Source organism: Nycticebus coucang, chromosome 1 (assembly GCF_027406575.1).
Source record: "Nycticebus coucang isolate mNycCou1 chromosome 1, mNycCou1.pri, whole genome shotgun sequence".
NCBI lineage: Eukaryota > Metazoa > Chordata > Mammalia > Primates > Lorisidae > Nycticebus > Nycticebus coucang.
This window is the reverse complement of record NC_069780.1, coordinates 71034173-71052770: the sequence shown is the minus strand read 5'-3', so window position 1 is coordinate 71052770 and position 18598 is coordinate 71034173. Positions and strand designations below refer to the sequence as shown.

Here is an 18598-nt window from a genome sequence, read left to right as displayed (position 1 = left end):
CTATTTTAAAGATATAGCATCCTCTACAGTTGGCTGAACACTGAGCTATATTTGGGGAGTTGGCGTACAGAGGGGTCTGTCTTGGATTAGATCTCAAAATACCTAAAGAGATTTCCTTAAACAGGCTTGGGGCAGATACAACAGGTGCATTCACTTCTAATTTTGGAACCAGAAGCAGACAGTGGAGTGAGGCTGTAGTTCAGATATTATTTTACTTGGAATTTATCTGTGGGTTTAAAAGGAAAATCATGTTGTAAGGAGTGGCAATATTCAGTAATTTTTTTGAGAATATGAAGTATCTGCAATTTTTTACGTATATTTTAAAAAGAAAAGCAACAGGTTTCACCCAAAACTGTTATTTTTCTAAACGTGATTCCAAAGTACTTCTCTACAACATGGAAAAAAATTTAATCGTGGGACAGGAACATTTTTTCATTTAGGTGGCAGTAACTTTTGTATTTTCTGAAAACAGCACAATTGGAGATACTCTTTAAACATTAAGAAATCAGATGCAACAAGGAAAGGGAATATGTATAACTAATTGCTTGCTTTGAAAATACTGAGAGAAAAGTGTCTAACATAATTTTTAAAGCAATTTATGTTGGACTCCCATCACCTGGCTTGCTTACCCCTACTCCAAGAAATGTGACTAAACGTCTCTTAACGTATAGTAACCCTCACTTTTCTTCTCCCTCACCTCCACCGTGGCCTAAAGATTGTAGTAGCTCTTATGATTAACTACGTATTTAAACAACGACACCAGATGCGGTTGTATTTTAGCAAAATAAAATTCTGGTTTTTCAAAGAAGCACGCTGAATAAAACTGGGTTCTAAAGCATAACTCGACTTTGCCAATTCCTTGTCATTCATTATTCAACACCGAAAGGTGGGAAAAGTTGAGCCGGAAGCCTAGAGCACTGCTGAAGCCCATGGCAAATCCAACACGTTATTGAGCAATTGCAAGACGAAAAAATTTTAAGGAGAAAACAAAAAAAATCTAACTTCTGACAGTAACATCTCTTTGTGTTAGGGGCGTTAGCTACAGTGACCGGGTGAACAAAAATGCCTTTGGCAAAAGCATCATCTAGCTTAGTGCGTAAGGCGTACTACAATTTCTAATGGGAATCAGCCGCCTACGGTTGATTTACGGATAGTGTGTAACGTCCTGTGCCCTGCCAGATCCAGGAGCCTTCGTCAATTAGCTCTATTTTCTACTTAAGCAGTTAAAACCACCTCCGCTAGCAGAGCGGGCCGGGGGGGAGGGGAACAGACAGGTGCGCCTTCTGTTCGGAAATACACAAAGAGCCGACGCTGCCGCAGCCGTGTCCCTGGCAACTCCACGCAAGCAGAGCGCGCGCACTTCCCGCGGCGCAGCGGGCGGCCGGCCGGGCGGGGCGGCGCGCGCAGGTCGCCCCACGTCGGCTGGCGGAGACCTCGGCCTGCTAGGACGCGACGCCAAGACAGTGCGAAGCCGGCTCCGAGCGACGGCCGCGGCCGCGCCGGCGCTGTAGGGACTTGTAGTCCTAGTGTCTCCCGGCACCTCCCCCGGGTAGGCCGGCACGCGCGTCCCCGCCCGCCGCAAGCCGACTTCCTGCGGCTGCCAAAACTACACCTCCCGCCGTCCTCTCCGCTGTCTGGCCGAAAGCGAAAACAAAATCTGGGCTGTGAGGTGCTGCCCTCCGCCGGGCGCCTCCGCCCGCTCCCCGCCCCTCCGACGCCCTCCAGCGAGTTGGGGAAGCGAAAGGCCGCGTCTCTCTTTTCTTGGTTTCCTCGGCTCCCAGCGTGGGGATCGCGCGGGGGACGCAGGCCTCGCCTCACCTGAGCCGGCCCAGCGTGCGCGCCGCGGGCGGGGGTTCCTCGCTTCACCCCAGTTGGGACGAGGGAACTTGTCCGGGTGGCGACCCCGGGCCGGGTTCCTGAGCCGGGCGGCGAGGTCCCCGGGAAGTGACTTCTCGCTTTCGGGGCTTTCTTTAATCCCACCCCCGACCCGCTTTCCTCGGGCGCGTGGTCCCTCCGGGGCGGCGGCCGCGTGCGGACAGCCATGCACTAGGCAGGGCTCCCCTATGCTCCCGGAGAGCGCCAGCCGCTGCCTCGGGCCGCTGCCGCCTGCCGCCGCTCGCGGAGCCCGAGCCGGAGCCGCCGCCTGCCCCAGGCCGGGGCGTCGAGCAACCGGCGGCGCGGCCATGTGGGGCTAACCCTCGCCGCGTCTGGCCTGCAGCAGGACCAGCAACATGGAGGCGGCCGTCGGCGCCCCCGACGGCGGGGACCAGGGCGGCGCGGGGCTCTGCGAGGACGCGGCGCCCATGGACGTCTATCTGCGAAAACTGGGCTTGTATCGGAAACTGGTCGCCAAGGACGGGTCGTGCCTGTTCCGGGCCGTGGCGGAGCAGGTAATTGGCGGGGGCGAGGGGCGGGGGGCGGCGGGTCCGGGTGGGGAAGCAGCTGCTGGCGGCTGTCCCGGCAGCCCACGTCCCGGCCGCGCGTGCCGGGGCTGTCGTCACAGCGGCCCATTGTAATGCCGGAATGGGGCGCTGCTTTGGGGCCAGAAGGTGTAAATCGAAACTTAAAAGCTCGTAAAATCGACTGGATGTCGTCCCTCCTGGTGAAGAGGTAATGAGTTGAGGACAACTTGGGAGGCCTGCTCGGAGCTTGTACACTGGATTTATTGCTGGGGACCTGGCGACTTGCTGTTTTTCATTTCTGTTCCGCATTCACCTTCCCTTCGTTTTTTAAGTACTGCGTTCGCCTCACTAAACCAAATGTTTACCAGAGGAGGTGGTGGACCAAACTTTACTCGTGGAACGTGTTTTTCTGCTACTGGACTTTGGATTGGGGGGTAGTGAAGTCTGCCGACATCACTTGAGTCAGGAGGGCAAACTTTGCCATTTGGGAAAACCTTTTACAAGTGTGGAATATCGTGAAGGAATTGTCTTTGAGTGGATTCCACGCTTTATTCTCTGCCAGGCAGTTTAGGTATGCGAAAAATAATTTTTCACTAAATTAAGTCTTTTTGATGTTGAGAAGGATATAACCGGGAATTACCTAGACCCTTGAATGGACTTTTTCCTTGTTGATGGTCAAAACTGCTCTGTAAAGCAGTTGCTTAGGAAGATTTTAATTTTTTTTAGTTATTAATATTTCTTCTATTTAGAGAGAGCTTGTTCCGTGTTATGTAACACTGTTGTGGGTGTGCAGCTACCAAAACCCATCCTCTATTGAAAAAATTTTATATTGGATAAAAGTTTCATATTCCTGTCCTGGTGTATATTTGGTACCTTTCACAGTTTGCTTTCCTTTGACTTTAGGAGGATTCCCCACCCCGACCTTACCCCCTTTAAGCCCCGCCCCCATGGGGTTTTTATGATGATTCTGTTTTTTTCTCACCTTTTTTGAATGCTGATAACTTTTAAAATTTGTATTTGTGAGTTGTTTTACTTAATATCTGGAGACCAGTCTGTTCACTTTTTTTTTTTTAACATTTATTCCCATTTATTTCCCAAAGGTAGAATAAAATCCTTTTTTAAAACAAGAAATTAATTAATGAGGTTGTAGGCATTGTCATTGAAACATTCTTCCTACAGCTCCTCAAACCAGACTCTGTCTTTTTCAGTTCACTAGACTCCTCCCATTCTCAGAAATTTAGGATATTTCAGTTTTGCTGTGGGGATGTTCACACATACCCACCGCAGTACTTGCTATTACTAGGTAAACAGTCTGCCCCACTTATGCATTTTCCAAATCTCCCATCTGTCCTGCTTCCTCTGTCTCCTCCTGCTTGGACTTTCAGCAACTCCTGAAGCAGAGAAAAGAAGTGGGAGTGAATTCAACCCTTATTTATTACATATTGTTAGGTCTAGCAATAGTTGGGTAAGCATGGAGGTAGAAATTAATAAAGATAAGGGAAGCTTGGAGCTTATTTGAATACTGGATTATATTGAAGCAGAAAGGTGTATCTGATCCAACTAAATTATATAGCAGTCTGTCTACTGTAGTGGGATCTCTTTTTAAGTAGAAAGAGGGCAAGAGCTAGGTACACTAAGAACTTCTTAACATTAGATAATGGGATTGAGGTTAGGCATTAGGAACTACTCTCTCCAATGATGTGACTGAATTTAGTATACCCGCTTATCTGGAAGCTGAATTTGGGGGAAGAAGATCAGTTATTCAGTATACAGGGACTAAGGGTTATCCATCATGGTCAGAGGCAAAGTGTGTGTGGAGAGAAAAGGGAATAACACTGACCTTAGGCTGCCCTTTTAAAATGTATGTAAAGGATTTAGTTTTTTGGACAACACTTTTTTGTGAAATCACAATCAACACTCATCATTCTAAGAAGGAGTCCCAGTGAGTAATCTAAATGACAGTCTTTAAGGAGGGGGAGGAGACTTGAGTTACAAGTAGTCTTTCTCTCCAAATTATCTGATTTAGATAGGCCTTTTCCTTTTTACACTTGTGAATTTGGCCTGACCTGAATCAGCTCCATAGCTGTGGTGCTAAAAATAGGACACTCTTAGAGGACTTGCTAAAACAGTGTGTCTCACTCTTTCCCAGTGTTTGTCACTATCTTGTCCCAAGTCATAATGGGAACCTCCTACTTCTAACTTATTTTCATGTATATTATAATTTGCAAAGATAGGTATTTGTCATACCATTTGAATTTTTCCTGGGCATCCCTAACTTGCACAGTAATTTACTCTTTAAAAAGTTGTCATATAACCCTTCTTCTCTTGCAGTGCTTGGCTTTGTAAATTATCAGCACCCTACACTTTATGGAAGTTGCTGAGAGTTTTGCTTTTGAGCACCAGTTCAGATTGAGTGCATGTACTAAAATCTTTGTTAAAATAGGAGAAAAACAAATAGATGTGCCTGTCATTGTTTTTGATGGAAAACAAGCTTTACTACCTTATGTCTACCATCTGTTGCTAGGTAAATGGTTTTAAGACTATTAAGACTAGCTTCATTTTGCTAATGGCGGGGAAGCCCTATCAGATGACACTGTGGTTTATACATGCTAATAACACCTTGATTCATAATAATGTCTAACATAGCTTTTGCAAGAAAGAAGTGTTGCTAAATGTCATCTGTTGAAATGGCAAATAAGTTTTATGGTGGTTATTTTTTATAAATAGGCAGTCCTTTCTGTCAGGGAGGCTTAGAATATATAAGGGTTCTTTTTAATAGTGTTCCAGGACAGCAAAGAAGGTACACTCAGTTGAGCTGAAAACCAGCTATTAATTTTGAAAAGAACTCATTGCTCTAACTTTGGCAGGTGCATCTTCGATATATCTCAGTGTAAAAGGATGTATTAGCTGTCCAGGCAGTTAGTTGTGCCTGTGGATGTTGAGTATAAATGAGCCTTGGCTGTTACCCAAGAGAACTGCAAAATGTGCAGCTGGAGACCCCCTTTTCCTGAATTCTTTATTTACCAGGAACATAAGGGAGAATCATTCAGTTGGATCTGTGACTCTTAAAGCTACTTTCTATTAACGTAAATTCTCAAGAGGCCTTGATAGTAGTTTGAAATGTGTTATTTAGGGTTTTTTTTTTTTTTTTTAACCTTGACACTTTAGGATACTAGGAATACCTTCATTTGAGAAACCAAGTAATAGGAAAGAATTTTAGTCTCCCCTTTTTTAAGCATGATAAAGGATTGGGGGCTAGCCAAAAGGTTTTTAAGGTTTTGATAAGAAGTACTAGTTTGTTTCGGTCCAAAGCTTTAGGATTTTAGTAAAAGAGAAGATACCAGTAAGTTATCGTTTATTGGTAAAGGTTGTTTATTAGAAGAATACAGAGGCTACAGAGTGAGAGGGTCTGGATCACACTTCCGTAGGTTGGTACTTTACAATTCTGGGCATAAGAACAACTCCCAAGCCTCTTGGAATGACAATACACAACATTTTTGCATATGTGCTGCCTACTGGGTTGTTCTTTCTAGTCTTGTAAGCTTCATAGCTAAGGATTTAAGAATGAGTGCTTTAATTTTTCTGAAACCATGGTGGACTTAAAATTTCCACATGTAGCTGCTCAACACATTTGAAATTAATGGGGGAAACAAATCTCCTACAGGCTTAAACTTAAAGAGGATTCTGCTGAAGTCACCTGTTCTCCTTTCCAATAAACATTAGGATGAGGTTCAACATGACACAGCAGGGCTTTTTTTTTTGTGAAGAGCAAAGTTATTGTGGATGTCTGGCCAAGAGAACAAAGTTACAAAGATGTTCTTAAAGGAGTTTTTTTAGTCACTTAGAGGAGAACTGCTGATCAGTTGTGTATAGACTGACATCTGGCTTAAGAAGTATTACTGTTTGTATATGTCATGTCATCACGATGCTTAGAGAAAGAGGTGGGGATGAGTAAAGATCTTGAAATTATAGAAAGGGAAGTGTAGGAAGACTAATATTATCTATTGGTTGTGAGGTTATTTTGGGTGTGACCACTTTTAACAAAATGCTTAATAGTGTTGCTATTTTTTTTTTAAAGGTATTACACTCTCAGTCTCGCCATGTTGAAGTCAGAATGGCCTGCATTCGCTATCTTCGAGAGAACAGAGAGAAATTTGAAGCGGTAATTTGTAATTTCAAACATATGATGTCTTGACTTGCATTTACATTTTGGCTTTTAGAAAGTGTTCTAGTAGAAATTTCACAGGTTGGATCTTAATGCAGACTATAAAAATAACCCTTATTAAAAAAAACTTCTTTATTGAATTTAAATGCAATTATATTCAGTTATGATGTTTTTCTAGGCCATTTTGTGTTATATAGTTATTCAAATATTTAGAGAGCTTCTGTGATGGACAAGATGCTGAGATGTAGGGAATGGAAGGATAACCTGGACCAAGTTCTTTTCATACCAAGAGTGTTGTAGTTAAAAGCAGTTTTGGTTATTGGTGAAAAAAGTATAGAAAATACAACAAACGTAAATAATGTTGAACCCTTAATTTTATTAGACAGTATTTGTTAATTTTGAATTTTCAAGGTTCATTTGTGAAATCACCTATCAGAACACTATAATTATGTAAGTAGTGATTAATAATAAAGTGTTGTATAACAAGTTAGTATAATTTTCTCAGTAGCAAGCAGTAGGCAGTGAAATAAGATGTCACAGTGACCTATTTTCATTTTACATTCAAAGCCTGATAGGATTTATTAGTTTTTAGTTTCATGACCTGGATTTATGTAACCTGCCAACTTTCAATAGTGTTTTTCCCTGTTGACTGGTAAAGAACGCTGATACTTTACAAATAATTAAATAACTAAATTCTGAGAGTAAACAAGTGAAGAGTTCTTTGTTTAAATATGCTCTTGGATTATTTCTTATAACAAGAAAAGTATTACTGGCAACATTTACTGGGTGCCATGGTTTAGGGTGGAAAGTAACATGTCCCAGGAAGAAGAGTTAGTTACCTATGTAATAGGTTTGAAAACCTTGTCTTATTAAAAAAACTGGTAATATAGGGGCTAGAGAAGAGGAAAGTATAGTTGGTGGAGATGAGGCGGGGAGGTGAAGTGGTCTTTAAATAATTTGAAGAGATTACAAGATTACTAATATTGGCCCCAGAGGGTAAAACTCTGTTGGTGCTGATGGACATTGCTGATACTGTATAAGTGCTTACTATGTGCCAGGCATTGGTTTAAATGTTTTGCATTTGTTTATTTAGTTCATACAGTCTTAGGAGGTATGATCATAGATTAAAGATTCCAAGGAAGAAAGTTTCCCTTTGGCTGGCATTGGAAAAGGGATGTTGTAGGAAGGGTTGTACCTTGTTATTGACAGAGTTCAGCCACAGCCTAGATGTACACTTTCTGCTTAGAAAGGAGACTCTCAGATTGGATTCAGGCTTGTGTCAGAATTCTGCTTAGGTTTCTTCTAACTTTAAATGGTTGTGTGTGGGTTTTTTTTTTTTTTCTTAAATCTATAAATAGCCATCTAATACAGAACAGTAGCCTCTAATTGGTGGGACATTTAAAATAGTACATGGCCTTTTTATTATAAATATGTCTTGAACTTAGATAGTTTTCGGAAATTTGACATTATACGATATAGAAAAGTTTAATCATAATGCAATCTTTAAAAAAAATCCATGGGTACTTAAAAGATTTTTATAGACTAGGGACAGTATAATGTTTTTAAGTATATCACTTTGCTAAATTAACTGGGACTTGAGTTTCTTTTAGAGCTTTCTCAAATTAGTGCAATTGCTAAGAGAAAAGCATAAACAAGATTGGGTTATTATACAACTTGAATTAAACTCAATTTTATTTTTATTTTAAAGTAACAGTGAAGCAAGCTGTGTTAGAATAATCTTATTGATGCTTCAAAATATCTGTGGCATTATTAGTTCTTATCTCTCTTTTTAGTGTAATTAATCTGAGAGAAAGTGACTATTCATATCTGTGTAATTAAGCTGTACTATTTCTTAGCTAGTGTATAACAGTCTTTGTTTTATTCTCTTCTACACACCAGCCACTACCAAATAAAGATAAAAGCGCTGCTCATCATATAATTTCTCAGTTAAGAATGTCACCTGCAGTGACCTTGAATTGCCTTTCTTGGGTAGTCTGCAAGTCCTGCCTGGCTCAAGGTCCTCTGTAAACAGGCCCCTCTTAGGATTCCTCTCTGGCTCAGCTTCCCACCAACTTGTCCTGCTCCCACTGGCCAGGTCTTTCCTGTCTCCTCCTCAGGCCATGTTGGCCTTCTCTGTGGAGTATCCTCTCCCTGTGCCATCCTGCCTTCATCTTCACTCAATCCCCTTCTAGGAAGCCTTTCCTGACAATACTTCATTTTAAATTCTTTTGTATATTTATGATCTTTACTTAATAATTGCTGTGTATTTTCACAAGTAGGTTTTATATGTTTTAGTAATACTGTCCTAGGTTTGTGTATGAAATCAACAATTCAAAGTGAACATTATTTGCTCAGTGAAGCTGAACTGTTACTTTTACCTTTCTTAGATCACATTCCTAATAGACTTGTTTTTTGTTTTGCAGTTTATAGAAGGGTCGTTTGAAGAGTATTTAAAGCGTTTGGAAAATCCACAGGTATTTAAAATTCATTAAAATGGAGTGTTAATCTTATAATGTATAGAGGGGTTACGGTGCAGTGTATTCTATTTCCTTATCAACATTTCCTACAAACTTGTTTTATGTAGCACTTGATTGGAAGACATTGGAGCTGTATACTAGAGGTTGCCTCACTGAGTCAAGAGTTGTACTCTCTATATCTATATCATAATGGCATGTATATGTAGCATAGAAGATCTGAAAGAACTCAGGTGGTGATTTTCAGACTGCTGTGTTGGTGTGGTTATGGGATGTAGGGTGAGGTTTGATGATATCTTCTCAGGCAATTTGAGAAGGCAGTGTTTTTTAATGTTGGTTCCATTTCCCATGATCACCTTGTGAATGGAAGAAACTCTTGAGAAAGAAAAGGACAGGACTTCCCCACCAACTCCTGCTGCCACATTTTCTCAATCATGTTGAAGTTAAAAAGATTTTTCTCTTCTCTGCTCACAAAACTAATAGTCTCAGTGTAAAAATCAAATTTCTTAGAATGCTGTTTAGAATGTTCAGGCTTTCCATCATCTTTCATTAAGTTAAAAATAACATCGGCAAAGGAAAAAGCTAAACAGAGGGAGGTAGGAAGTAAGACAATGTAACGTAGGAACAGTGGTGTTTGATCAATGAGTAGTATATCCATTTGCTTCCCTAATGCCAATTTGAGCGCTTATTATGTTGGTCATCCTGGGGATGCAGAGAGAATGGAGATATCATCAAAGAGTTTCCCTATCGCAGGAAAGAAAGTCAAATGTTAATGTAAGTTAGAAAATTACATATGTCATCTTAAGAGGGTTAGCTATGATGCCATAGGCATTCAAAGTTTTATTTCAGCTGGGTGGACAAGGCAAAAGTTTTGAGAGTGACTTCACTTTTGAAGTCTGAGAAGATTCTAAATAGGAAATGCCTGGGTTGAAGGGGATTGTAGGCACTAAAAACTGAGCAAGAAAGATTCAGAAAACAGTTTGTGTGGAACAGGGAACATCTGAGGGTAAGAAGTAATGAGAAAGTAGTTGGAGGGCAAGTTGGGGCCAAATTATGAGAACCTTTAATTCTTTTGGCCAGTGTTTCTCAAAGTGTGATCTATAGGTTATTTGCATCGCAATAATCACACCCACTGAGCTTGTAAAAAATGTGGATTCTCTGGCCTCTATTCTAAACCAGAATTGCTTTTCTTTCTAGATGCCCATCCTGGGGCCTAGGTATTGGGTATTCAAGGCTTTTGAGATAGAAAGTGAGTCATGGTTATTCTATCTAAAATTGTAACTCTCAGCCCCCAACATATTCCCTGTCCCCCTTCACTGCTTAATTTTTCTCAGTAGTGCTAATATCATCTAGCATACCATATAACTGCTTCCTACTACAATTAAGAGCCATGAACACAGAGGTCTGTGTGTTTTGTTCACTGCTGAGTATACCCCAGAGCTGAGATTGGTGCCTGGCATTTCTTTTGATTGGTTAGGTGAAAGAATATTTTGTAAAAATAGTTTGAGGTGGATGAGACTGGGGCAAAAAGACGCCTTTTGTAATGGTTTAAAAAATTGTTTAATGTGTGGAAAATGTACTCATTATATTAAGTGTAAAATGGACTAAGTACAGTATTACTCCAGTTTTGTAGGCAAATATTCCCTGAAGGCCTTTTCTCCAAATACACCCTGACTGTATTTTCATGTAAACTTTTTATGCACGTATTATGATTACAAATTCATTTTCCTGAAGTTTACATTTTTCTCTTACAGTTTACAAGCCTTGTTGAAGGTGAACATTGTATATTTTTATTGCTTTGAAGAATTTCCATGGTTACCTTTCAGTTTGGGGTGCCTAATTGTTCAGTTTGTGTGTGTTGAATAATTGTTAAGTACATACCATGTTATGTGTAATAGATCGGAAAGATAAACACCAAGAGCGTTAACTTGTTATCTCCAGGAGGCAAATATAGGTGATTTTTACTTCCTTAATAGGAGATAAAAGAATTGACAAAGACCATTTATTGTGTATCAGGAAAACACCACAAGGTTATTTTATAATCTTTGTGGAGCAGTTCAGGCTATTGGGCTATGAGGGTTTGAGCTAGGATGGAAGGTAATATAAATGGAGAGGAGACAGGAAACAAAACAGTGTGAACTACACAGATAATTGATTTAGAGTCTGGGGAACAAAGGTGCTTGCAGTCGATGGGGTTTTGAGCACGTGGAGCAGGGTGTCTGTGTTGTTTTTTCATGGTGCTGGCTGGCCAGGTTTCTTTCTGACAAACATGGGATTTAACTCCTACTATTCATACCCCTCTCCCCAGTCAGATCAAACCTCTTCAGGTGTTTGAGGGGCTTTCTGAACCTAAGTGAGCCTTCTTTATTATTAGCAACAAACAGTTTTAAGTCTTCATCTGGGCTTGCTTTTTTTTTTTTTCTTCTGCCTCTCTAATATATAGGATATATAAAATAAAAACAGAAATGTAGTTTGTGGATGAGCTCAATTTCTCCATCCAATTCTCAGATAAAGCATCTTCATTTAAAATGGTAGAGCATTTTGAAAAATTCTTCAAACTCTGTCAGCTTTCTTGAGGTAAAATTGACGTATAATAAAAGTGTGACCACCACTACAGACATAATGTGGGACATTTTCATCACTCCAGTAAGTGTCCTCATGCTTTTAATTCCCCGCTTTGCTTTCTGAGTTTGCCTTTTCTAGGTGTGTATAAATGGAATGATATATAACTTGTAGTCTTACGTGTCTGGCTTTCAGTATATCGGAAACATTTTCAGTCTCATCCGTGTGTTTCTCAGTGGTTCTGCTGCAGAGTAGTAGTGTACTACCTGGGTGTTTCTGTTACAGTTTGTCTAGTCCCAGTTGGTGGATATTTAGGCTCTTTCAGGTAGGTATTGCCTGTTAGAATTGAAGGTAGTGTGAACATTTGCTTAGAAGTTTTTGTGTAGACGTAAGTGTTCTTTTTTCTTGGGCTATTATCTGACAGTGGAATTGCTGGGTTATATGGTAAATACATTTAACTTAATGAGAAGGTGCCAAATTGTTTTCCAAAGCATACATTTTGCATTCTCATCAGCAGTATATGAGAATTCCAGTTGCTTCACATCTTTGCCCGACACTTAGTGATTTTCATTCACTTGCAGTACTCTAATGATGTTGAGCATCTTTTCATGTGCTTTTCTGTCATCTACATAATTTTTGTTGGTGAAACAAATGTTTATTCATAGATTTTGTTCAGTTTTCCTTGCTGTTGGTCTTAACTGAATTTTAAAAGTTCTTTATACTGGATATAAGTCCTGTATTAGATCTATATATATTTTGCAAGTACATTCTTTCAGTTTGTATTTTGACTTGTCATTTTCTTAACTGTGCCTTTTGAGCACCAAAAGCATAGTATACACGTATTGATGACTATTTAAGAACATTAGGCCAGGCGCAGTGGCACACGCCTGTAATCCTAGCACTGTGGGAGGTTGAGGCAGGTAGATTGCTTGTGCTCCCAGATTGGAGACCAGCCTGAGCAAGAGCAAGACCCCATCTCTAAAAAGAAAAAAAAAAATAGCTAGGCATTGTGGCAGGTGCCCGTAGTCCCAGCTAGTTGGGAGGCTGAGGCAAGAGAATTAGTTGAGCCCAAGAGTTTGAGGTTGATGTGAACTGTGATGCCAGGGCACTTTACTGAGTTTCAAGTGAGATTCTGTCTCAAAAAAAAAAAAAAAAAAAAAAAAAAATTATGTAGTTTTGATATGGTATCATTCATTAGTTGAAACAGATTTTGAAGAAGTTCTTTTCTCTCACCCCCAAGAAAGATGTATATCAAACATAAAAAGTGCTGAGTAAATAAAATTATAGCCTTCAATGGTAGTAGAACATCAATTTTTTAAAATAACAAAGTAATTTAAAACTGACATTGGTTAGGGAAGAAGAGAAAAATTGATGTCTGTAACTGTTAAGACAACAGAATTTATTTCGAAAATTATTTATAAAAAGGTACATTATTCTTACATAGCATTTTGTTGATGTCAGTTGGATTTTTCATTTTTAAAGTGATATGATACATTCTGCATAAACTAGAAAGATAGCTTGTGTGATTGATCTAAACAGAAGAATTTCTTTTACACCAGAGGGTGTCCCTTGTGTAGTTTGTGAGAAATCATAATGGTTGGGTGAAGGTCTATTTTAAGGAATCCATTTTAAAATATGTCAACTATTTCATTTTTAAAATCAGTACTCCTAATAATTATTAAAATGAAAAGTCTCTGGGGGACTGTTCTTGTGTGAGATCAAAATATTGTCTAAAACCTTAATTTTCATTTGATTTCAAGGGTGAGGTGGCCACATTCATTCACCATAACTCATTCTTTTTAGGGGCTTTTGATACAGCCTTTACTAGTTTCACAAGTAATACAGGAATGCATTCTCTTGGTGAAAGATTTTAAGATATACATATATACAGAGCAAAGGGTGAAAATTCTTCATTTTTCCTCATCTTGAATTCGCTGTCTCTACTGTCAGTTTAGGATGAATCCTCCCAGTAACCTTTTATGTGTACGTGATACATAGGTACCAATAAATATATTTTTTGTTTGCTCTACACAAGTACAACTGTTTTATCATTTACTCTTTGTTTTTCGAAATTAAGCACTAAAGTTTTATTTTTATAATGTCCCTAGAGAAACAGTTACTCATTTTTATTTCGGTATATAGCTTGATTATAAATTGGGGATTGGCTTCCTAGTACAACGATCTATCTTTAAAAATTCCTTCAACTGACAGTTGGCAAATACTAATTGTACATATTTATGGGATACATAGTGATGTTTTATTACATGTAATGTCTAGTAATCAGATCAAGGTAATCAACATCATTAAACGTTTGGGGACATTCAATATCCTTCTCGTTTATTTGAAACTATATTATTGTTAACTGTAGTGTGACTTAACTTTCTTCACTTAATAGTCTGGAATGATCTTTTCTAGTCATTTCATATGCATATGAAATGATGTTCTATAGTGTGGATGAACCATAAATTACTTATTCCTTACAGTTGTCTTCTTTCTTTCTTTTCCTATTAACAGATAACTTACAGTGACATTATTAATTATATATACTTTTGCAGATATATGAAATTTCTTTAGGATGTGTTTTTTTTTTAATTTTTTTTATTTTTAATTTTAGCTTGCTTGTTCATTCTTCTTCGTTTGAAGTACTCTTTTTTGTTGTTCATTTTCTTCTTCCTCTGGTGATGCTCTGTCCTGCTGTTTTTGATGTTAGTAGAGACGGGGTCTTACTCTGGCTCACTGCTGTTCATAATGGTCTCGAACCTCTGAGCTCAGACAGTCCACCCGCCTCGGCCTCCCACAGTGCTGGGACTACAGGCGTGAGCCACCACGCCTCGTCTAGGATGTATTAATAGAAGTTGAATTGCTGGGTTAAAGAGTGTATGTACATTTTAAATTTTGGAATATTCTGGCTATTTGCCTTCCCGGAAGGCTTAGAGTGATCACTTTGAGGAGGGTAGAAGTTTCCTTGTTTTCTAAATGATTATTAAGACACTGTTCTGTTTTGTACCTTGATTCACCCTCTAAATAAGAAACCTTCTGTTATTTTTTTGCTTTTTGATTTTCTTCTTCTATACAACAATTTATTTTCTGGGTTTACCCCATGTGCCAAGCTGTCCTAGAGGCTAGGTTGGAGGATAGCCTTTGTCCTGAGCAAGTTATAAGCTTATAGATGCCACTCTGTGGTCTTGCCACACCAGTAAAAGTTGTCATTTCATTCTGTTACTATTACTAAGAATTTTTGCTGTAGAGACTTGGGCTCCTTTATGGCCTGTTTTAGATCAATGTTTTTATAATCACATTATTAATAATGAGCTTTAAAAGGTCACTAGGTATGTTTTATAAAGGTATGTATAGAGATAGAAAGTATATTGTAAAAAGTGAGACAGACACTCATGCAAATTTTTTTTCTTCAATACAGGAATGGGTAGGACAAGTGGAAATAAGTGCCCTTTCTCTTATGTACAGGTAAACATGGTAGTAACAAATAAGAAAAAACCAGTGGGAAATTAGTATATCCCATTATATTAAAAATGTTAAAATGGCAAAGCTATTTTACACATTGATTGTGAAGCATCTTTTTTAAGTTTTTTTTAAATTGCATCAGATTTTGCCATTTATATAAGTCAATGTTTAGAAATGTTAATTCTCAAAATACTTTTGGAAAAGGGTACAGAATTATTTTAGGCTGTGTTGTATAAAATACCGCTCATCAAATTTGTAGAGAAATGATTTCCTACTTTCTCAGGGCCAGTAGCATTGAATGGCCGGTAACACAGAACTAAAGTACCATATTACAGGTCCTGTATTCCTTATCTGAAATGCATGGGACCAGAAGAGATTTTTAATTATGGGAAATTGGGAATATTTGTGTTACATTTACCCAGTTAAGTAAGCATCCTTAATCTGAAAATGCGAAATCCAAAATGCTCCAATGAACATTTTCTTTGAGCTTTGAATTTTGGAGTATTTTGGATTTTAGATTTGGGATGTTCAACCTGTAGAGAGGTTCAACCTATAGAGACCATGAAATATGACATGGTCTCACGAAACAGCAGATGAATACTTTTTTTTATTTTCAGAATGTCATTTAAATTTCATTTTGACAATTTCTCATTAGAATTATATCTGAAGCTATAAATACACAAATTTGAAATTTTATTTTTTAGGAAAGATATTTTGATATAGGTATTTTATAATTCACATGTTGTTTAGAACATTGCTGGGCCCATATTACTAAGCCCTTAATAAATGAACAAATGATTAAAATTAAATTCCCGAAGCATAAGAAGTAATTTCTAAATGTTATTTTCAGGAAAGATTTTGTAATTTATCGGGAACCAAATGTTTCTCCATCACAAGTAACCGAAAATAATTTTCCTGAAAAGGTAAGAATTTTTCAAAGTTTTTGTTGAGAATTTAAATAAAAGAACCACTCATTTACTACCTTGACCTGCTAAGCTGTAATTTTAAATGACTTGTAAAAAATATTTCTGTCCGAGGTTATAGTACTCTTGAGTTTTCAGAAGTTTTTATTAATCATTATGGAGTCATTATTTTGTATTTTTTGCTGCCACAAATCACTATGTTGAACCCTTTTATAATATTTCACTAGAGACCCTCAAATGAATTATGATGAGATACTAGTGTATGTGATAAACTATTAATTGGTTTTCGTCAATATAAACAAACAGTAAGATAACTTATAAAAATAGGTCCTGCCATTGCATCCAGAAATACTTAGGTAAACATACATGTTTCCCATTGTAAAGATAATTCTACTGGCAAGGCATTACTGTATTATTTGGTCATAAAGCAGAAATGGCTGACAAGTTTTAGAACCCTAGAAAGAAAAAACTGATTAATTAGCTGTTTTAGGATCATTAGGAAAAGTTGAAGTGACTTGTATGTCACTAATAGTGGTAAGGAGGAGGGAAACTGAGTGAAATACTATCATTACAAGGATTTAGAGGATTCCAAGGGACTTTATTCTAGACCTGGACTTTCCAATACAATTTTTTTTTTTTTATTGTTGGGGAATCATTGAGGGTACAATGAGCCCCCAGGTTATACTGCTTGTGTTTGCTGTGTAAAGTCTGTCTATTAATAGTGTCCTGCCCCCAAGAGGTGTGTCACACACACTGTGGCCCCACACACCCCCAATATGATTTTTGAAATGCGACATTGTCTCATGAAACAGTTTGCATTTCTCTTTGCGTAAATATTAATAATGGACTCTTTCTTTTTTTTTTTTTTTTTGATGCAGAATCTCACTTTGTCGTGCTTGGTAGAGCGCCCTGGTGGTGTCAGAGCTCACAGCAACCTCAAACACTTGGGCTAAAGCAATTCTCTTGCCTTAGTCTCCCAAGTAGCTAGGACTATAGATACCTGGCTATTTTTAGAGGTGGGGTCTAACTCTGGCTCAGGCTGATCTCAAATCTGTGAGCTCAGGCAATCCACCCACCTTGGCCTTCCAGAGTGCTGGGATTACAGGCGTGACCCACTGCACTGGGCCCCATAATACTTAGAACTACAAAGAAGCAGCAGAAATTTGATTTTTGCCTCTTAGATGTTAGCATTAATAAAGTTTTGGAATATTTTCTTACAGTCTTTTAACTTTCTTATTTAAGTTGTAGAGGTCATATTGTATTAATATATTGTGTCTTTTTAGTGATTCTATAAACATTTCCACAAGTTACTAAGCACTTTTGGATTTAATGACTGTGTAGTATGTTAGCATTGTGAATATGCCATATTTAATAATATTAGAACTTTAGATTGCCTCTAAAATACTTACTTTCTATTTGGCAATGATCTAGTATTTCAGAGGCACTGGAGACATTCTGTTGCTTTGTAAATATCATATATATGAGGGGCTGAAAGTTGTCTTTTGTAGTTTTTTAAATGTGTCTTTTATTTTTCCCTTTTAGGTATTACTGTGTTTTTCAAATGGAAATCATTATGATATTGTCTATCCCATAAAGTATAAAGATAGCTCTGCCATGTGTCAGTGTAAGTATCACTTTGTGTTTATGTAGGAAATTAAATTCCTAAACTGTACAGCCTAATGCAAACAAATCAGAGCAAGTATATTCTGTTTTTTTCTAATACAAAAGATATTTCTAGGAACCTTAGATTAACAAGAGTATTAGTAGTATAATAAAAATTTATTTCAATAGGGAAAAGGAGATAATGGCTAGAGTTGCAGTTTTTGGCCGGGGCTGGGTTTGAACCCACCACCTCTGGTATATGGGGCCAGCGCCCTACTCCTTTGAGCCACAGGTGCCGCCCGATAATGGCTAGAGTTGGACTTGGAAATACCAAGCTTTTTTTTTTTTTTTTTGCAGTAATTTCAGTAATAAAGATAGATTCACATTTTTAAAGCTATCAATATATAGCTTGAAAATCCGAATGACTGAGCAAACCAAGCATTTGACTGTCTTTTGCTGTAGTGCAGGGATTCTGGCCTTGGCACTGCTGACGTCCTGGGCCAGCTGGTTGTCTGTTGGGTGCTCTCCTGCTGTGCACTGTAGGGTGTTTAGTAGCATCCCTAGCCTCTGCTCTCCTCTCTCTTTCCCTCATTTTGTGACAACCAGAAATGTTTCTAGATTTTGCCAAATGTTTCCTGGAGGTATGAATTAGTCTTCCACAACTGCTATTTAAGAATTAACTGCTCTAGGGCTGAGTGCTGTAGCTTGCACCTGTAATCCCAGTACTCTGGGAGGCTGGGGCAGGTGGATCCCTTGAGCTCAGGAGTTCAAGACCAGCGTGAGTAAGAGCGATTCCCCATCTCTAAAAGTAGCCGGGCATTGTGGCGGGTACCTGTTGTTCTAGGCACTTAGGAGGCTGAGGCAAGAGGAGCACTTGAGCCTAAGTTTGTAGTTGCTGTGAGCTGTGACATCACGGCTCTATTGAAGGTGACAGAGTGAGACTGTGTCTCAAAAAAAAAAAAAAAAAAATTACTGTTCTACATGAGCAATGGCTCTTCCTACTGTTAT

General features: G+C 38.7%; 1 protein-coding gene across 2 annotated transcripts in view; it reads left to right on the top strand.

Annotated features, from left to right (window-relative positions):
• The first annotated feature begins 1617 nt into the window (after window positions 1-1617).
• The window catches only part of OTUD4 (OTU deubiquitinase 4), a 48246-nt gene continuing 31265 nt past the window's right edge, over window positions 1618-18598 (top strand). The window contains exons 1-6 of one of the 2 annotated variants that reach the window (XM_053582199.1): window positions 1618-2390; window positions 6481-6564; window positions 8991-9041; window positions 15022-15068; window positions 15916-15988; window positions 17531-17612. In XM_053582199.1, coding sequence (XP_053438174.1) covers window positions 2232-2390; window positions 6481-6564; window positions 8991-9041; window positions 15022-15068; window positions 15916-15988; window positions 17531-17612 — 496 coding nt within the window. In that variant the 5' untranslated portion in view covers window positions 1618-2231. Of the gene's footprint in view, window positions 2391-2545; window positions 2974-6480; window positions 6565-8990; window positions 9042-15021; window positions 15069-15915; window positions 15989-17530; window positions 17613-18598 lie in introns of those variants that run through there. The other variant, XM_053582200.1, reaches the window with a different exon arrangement.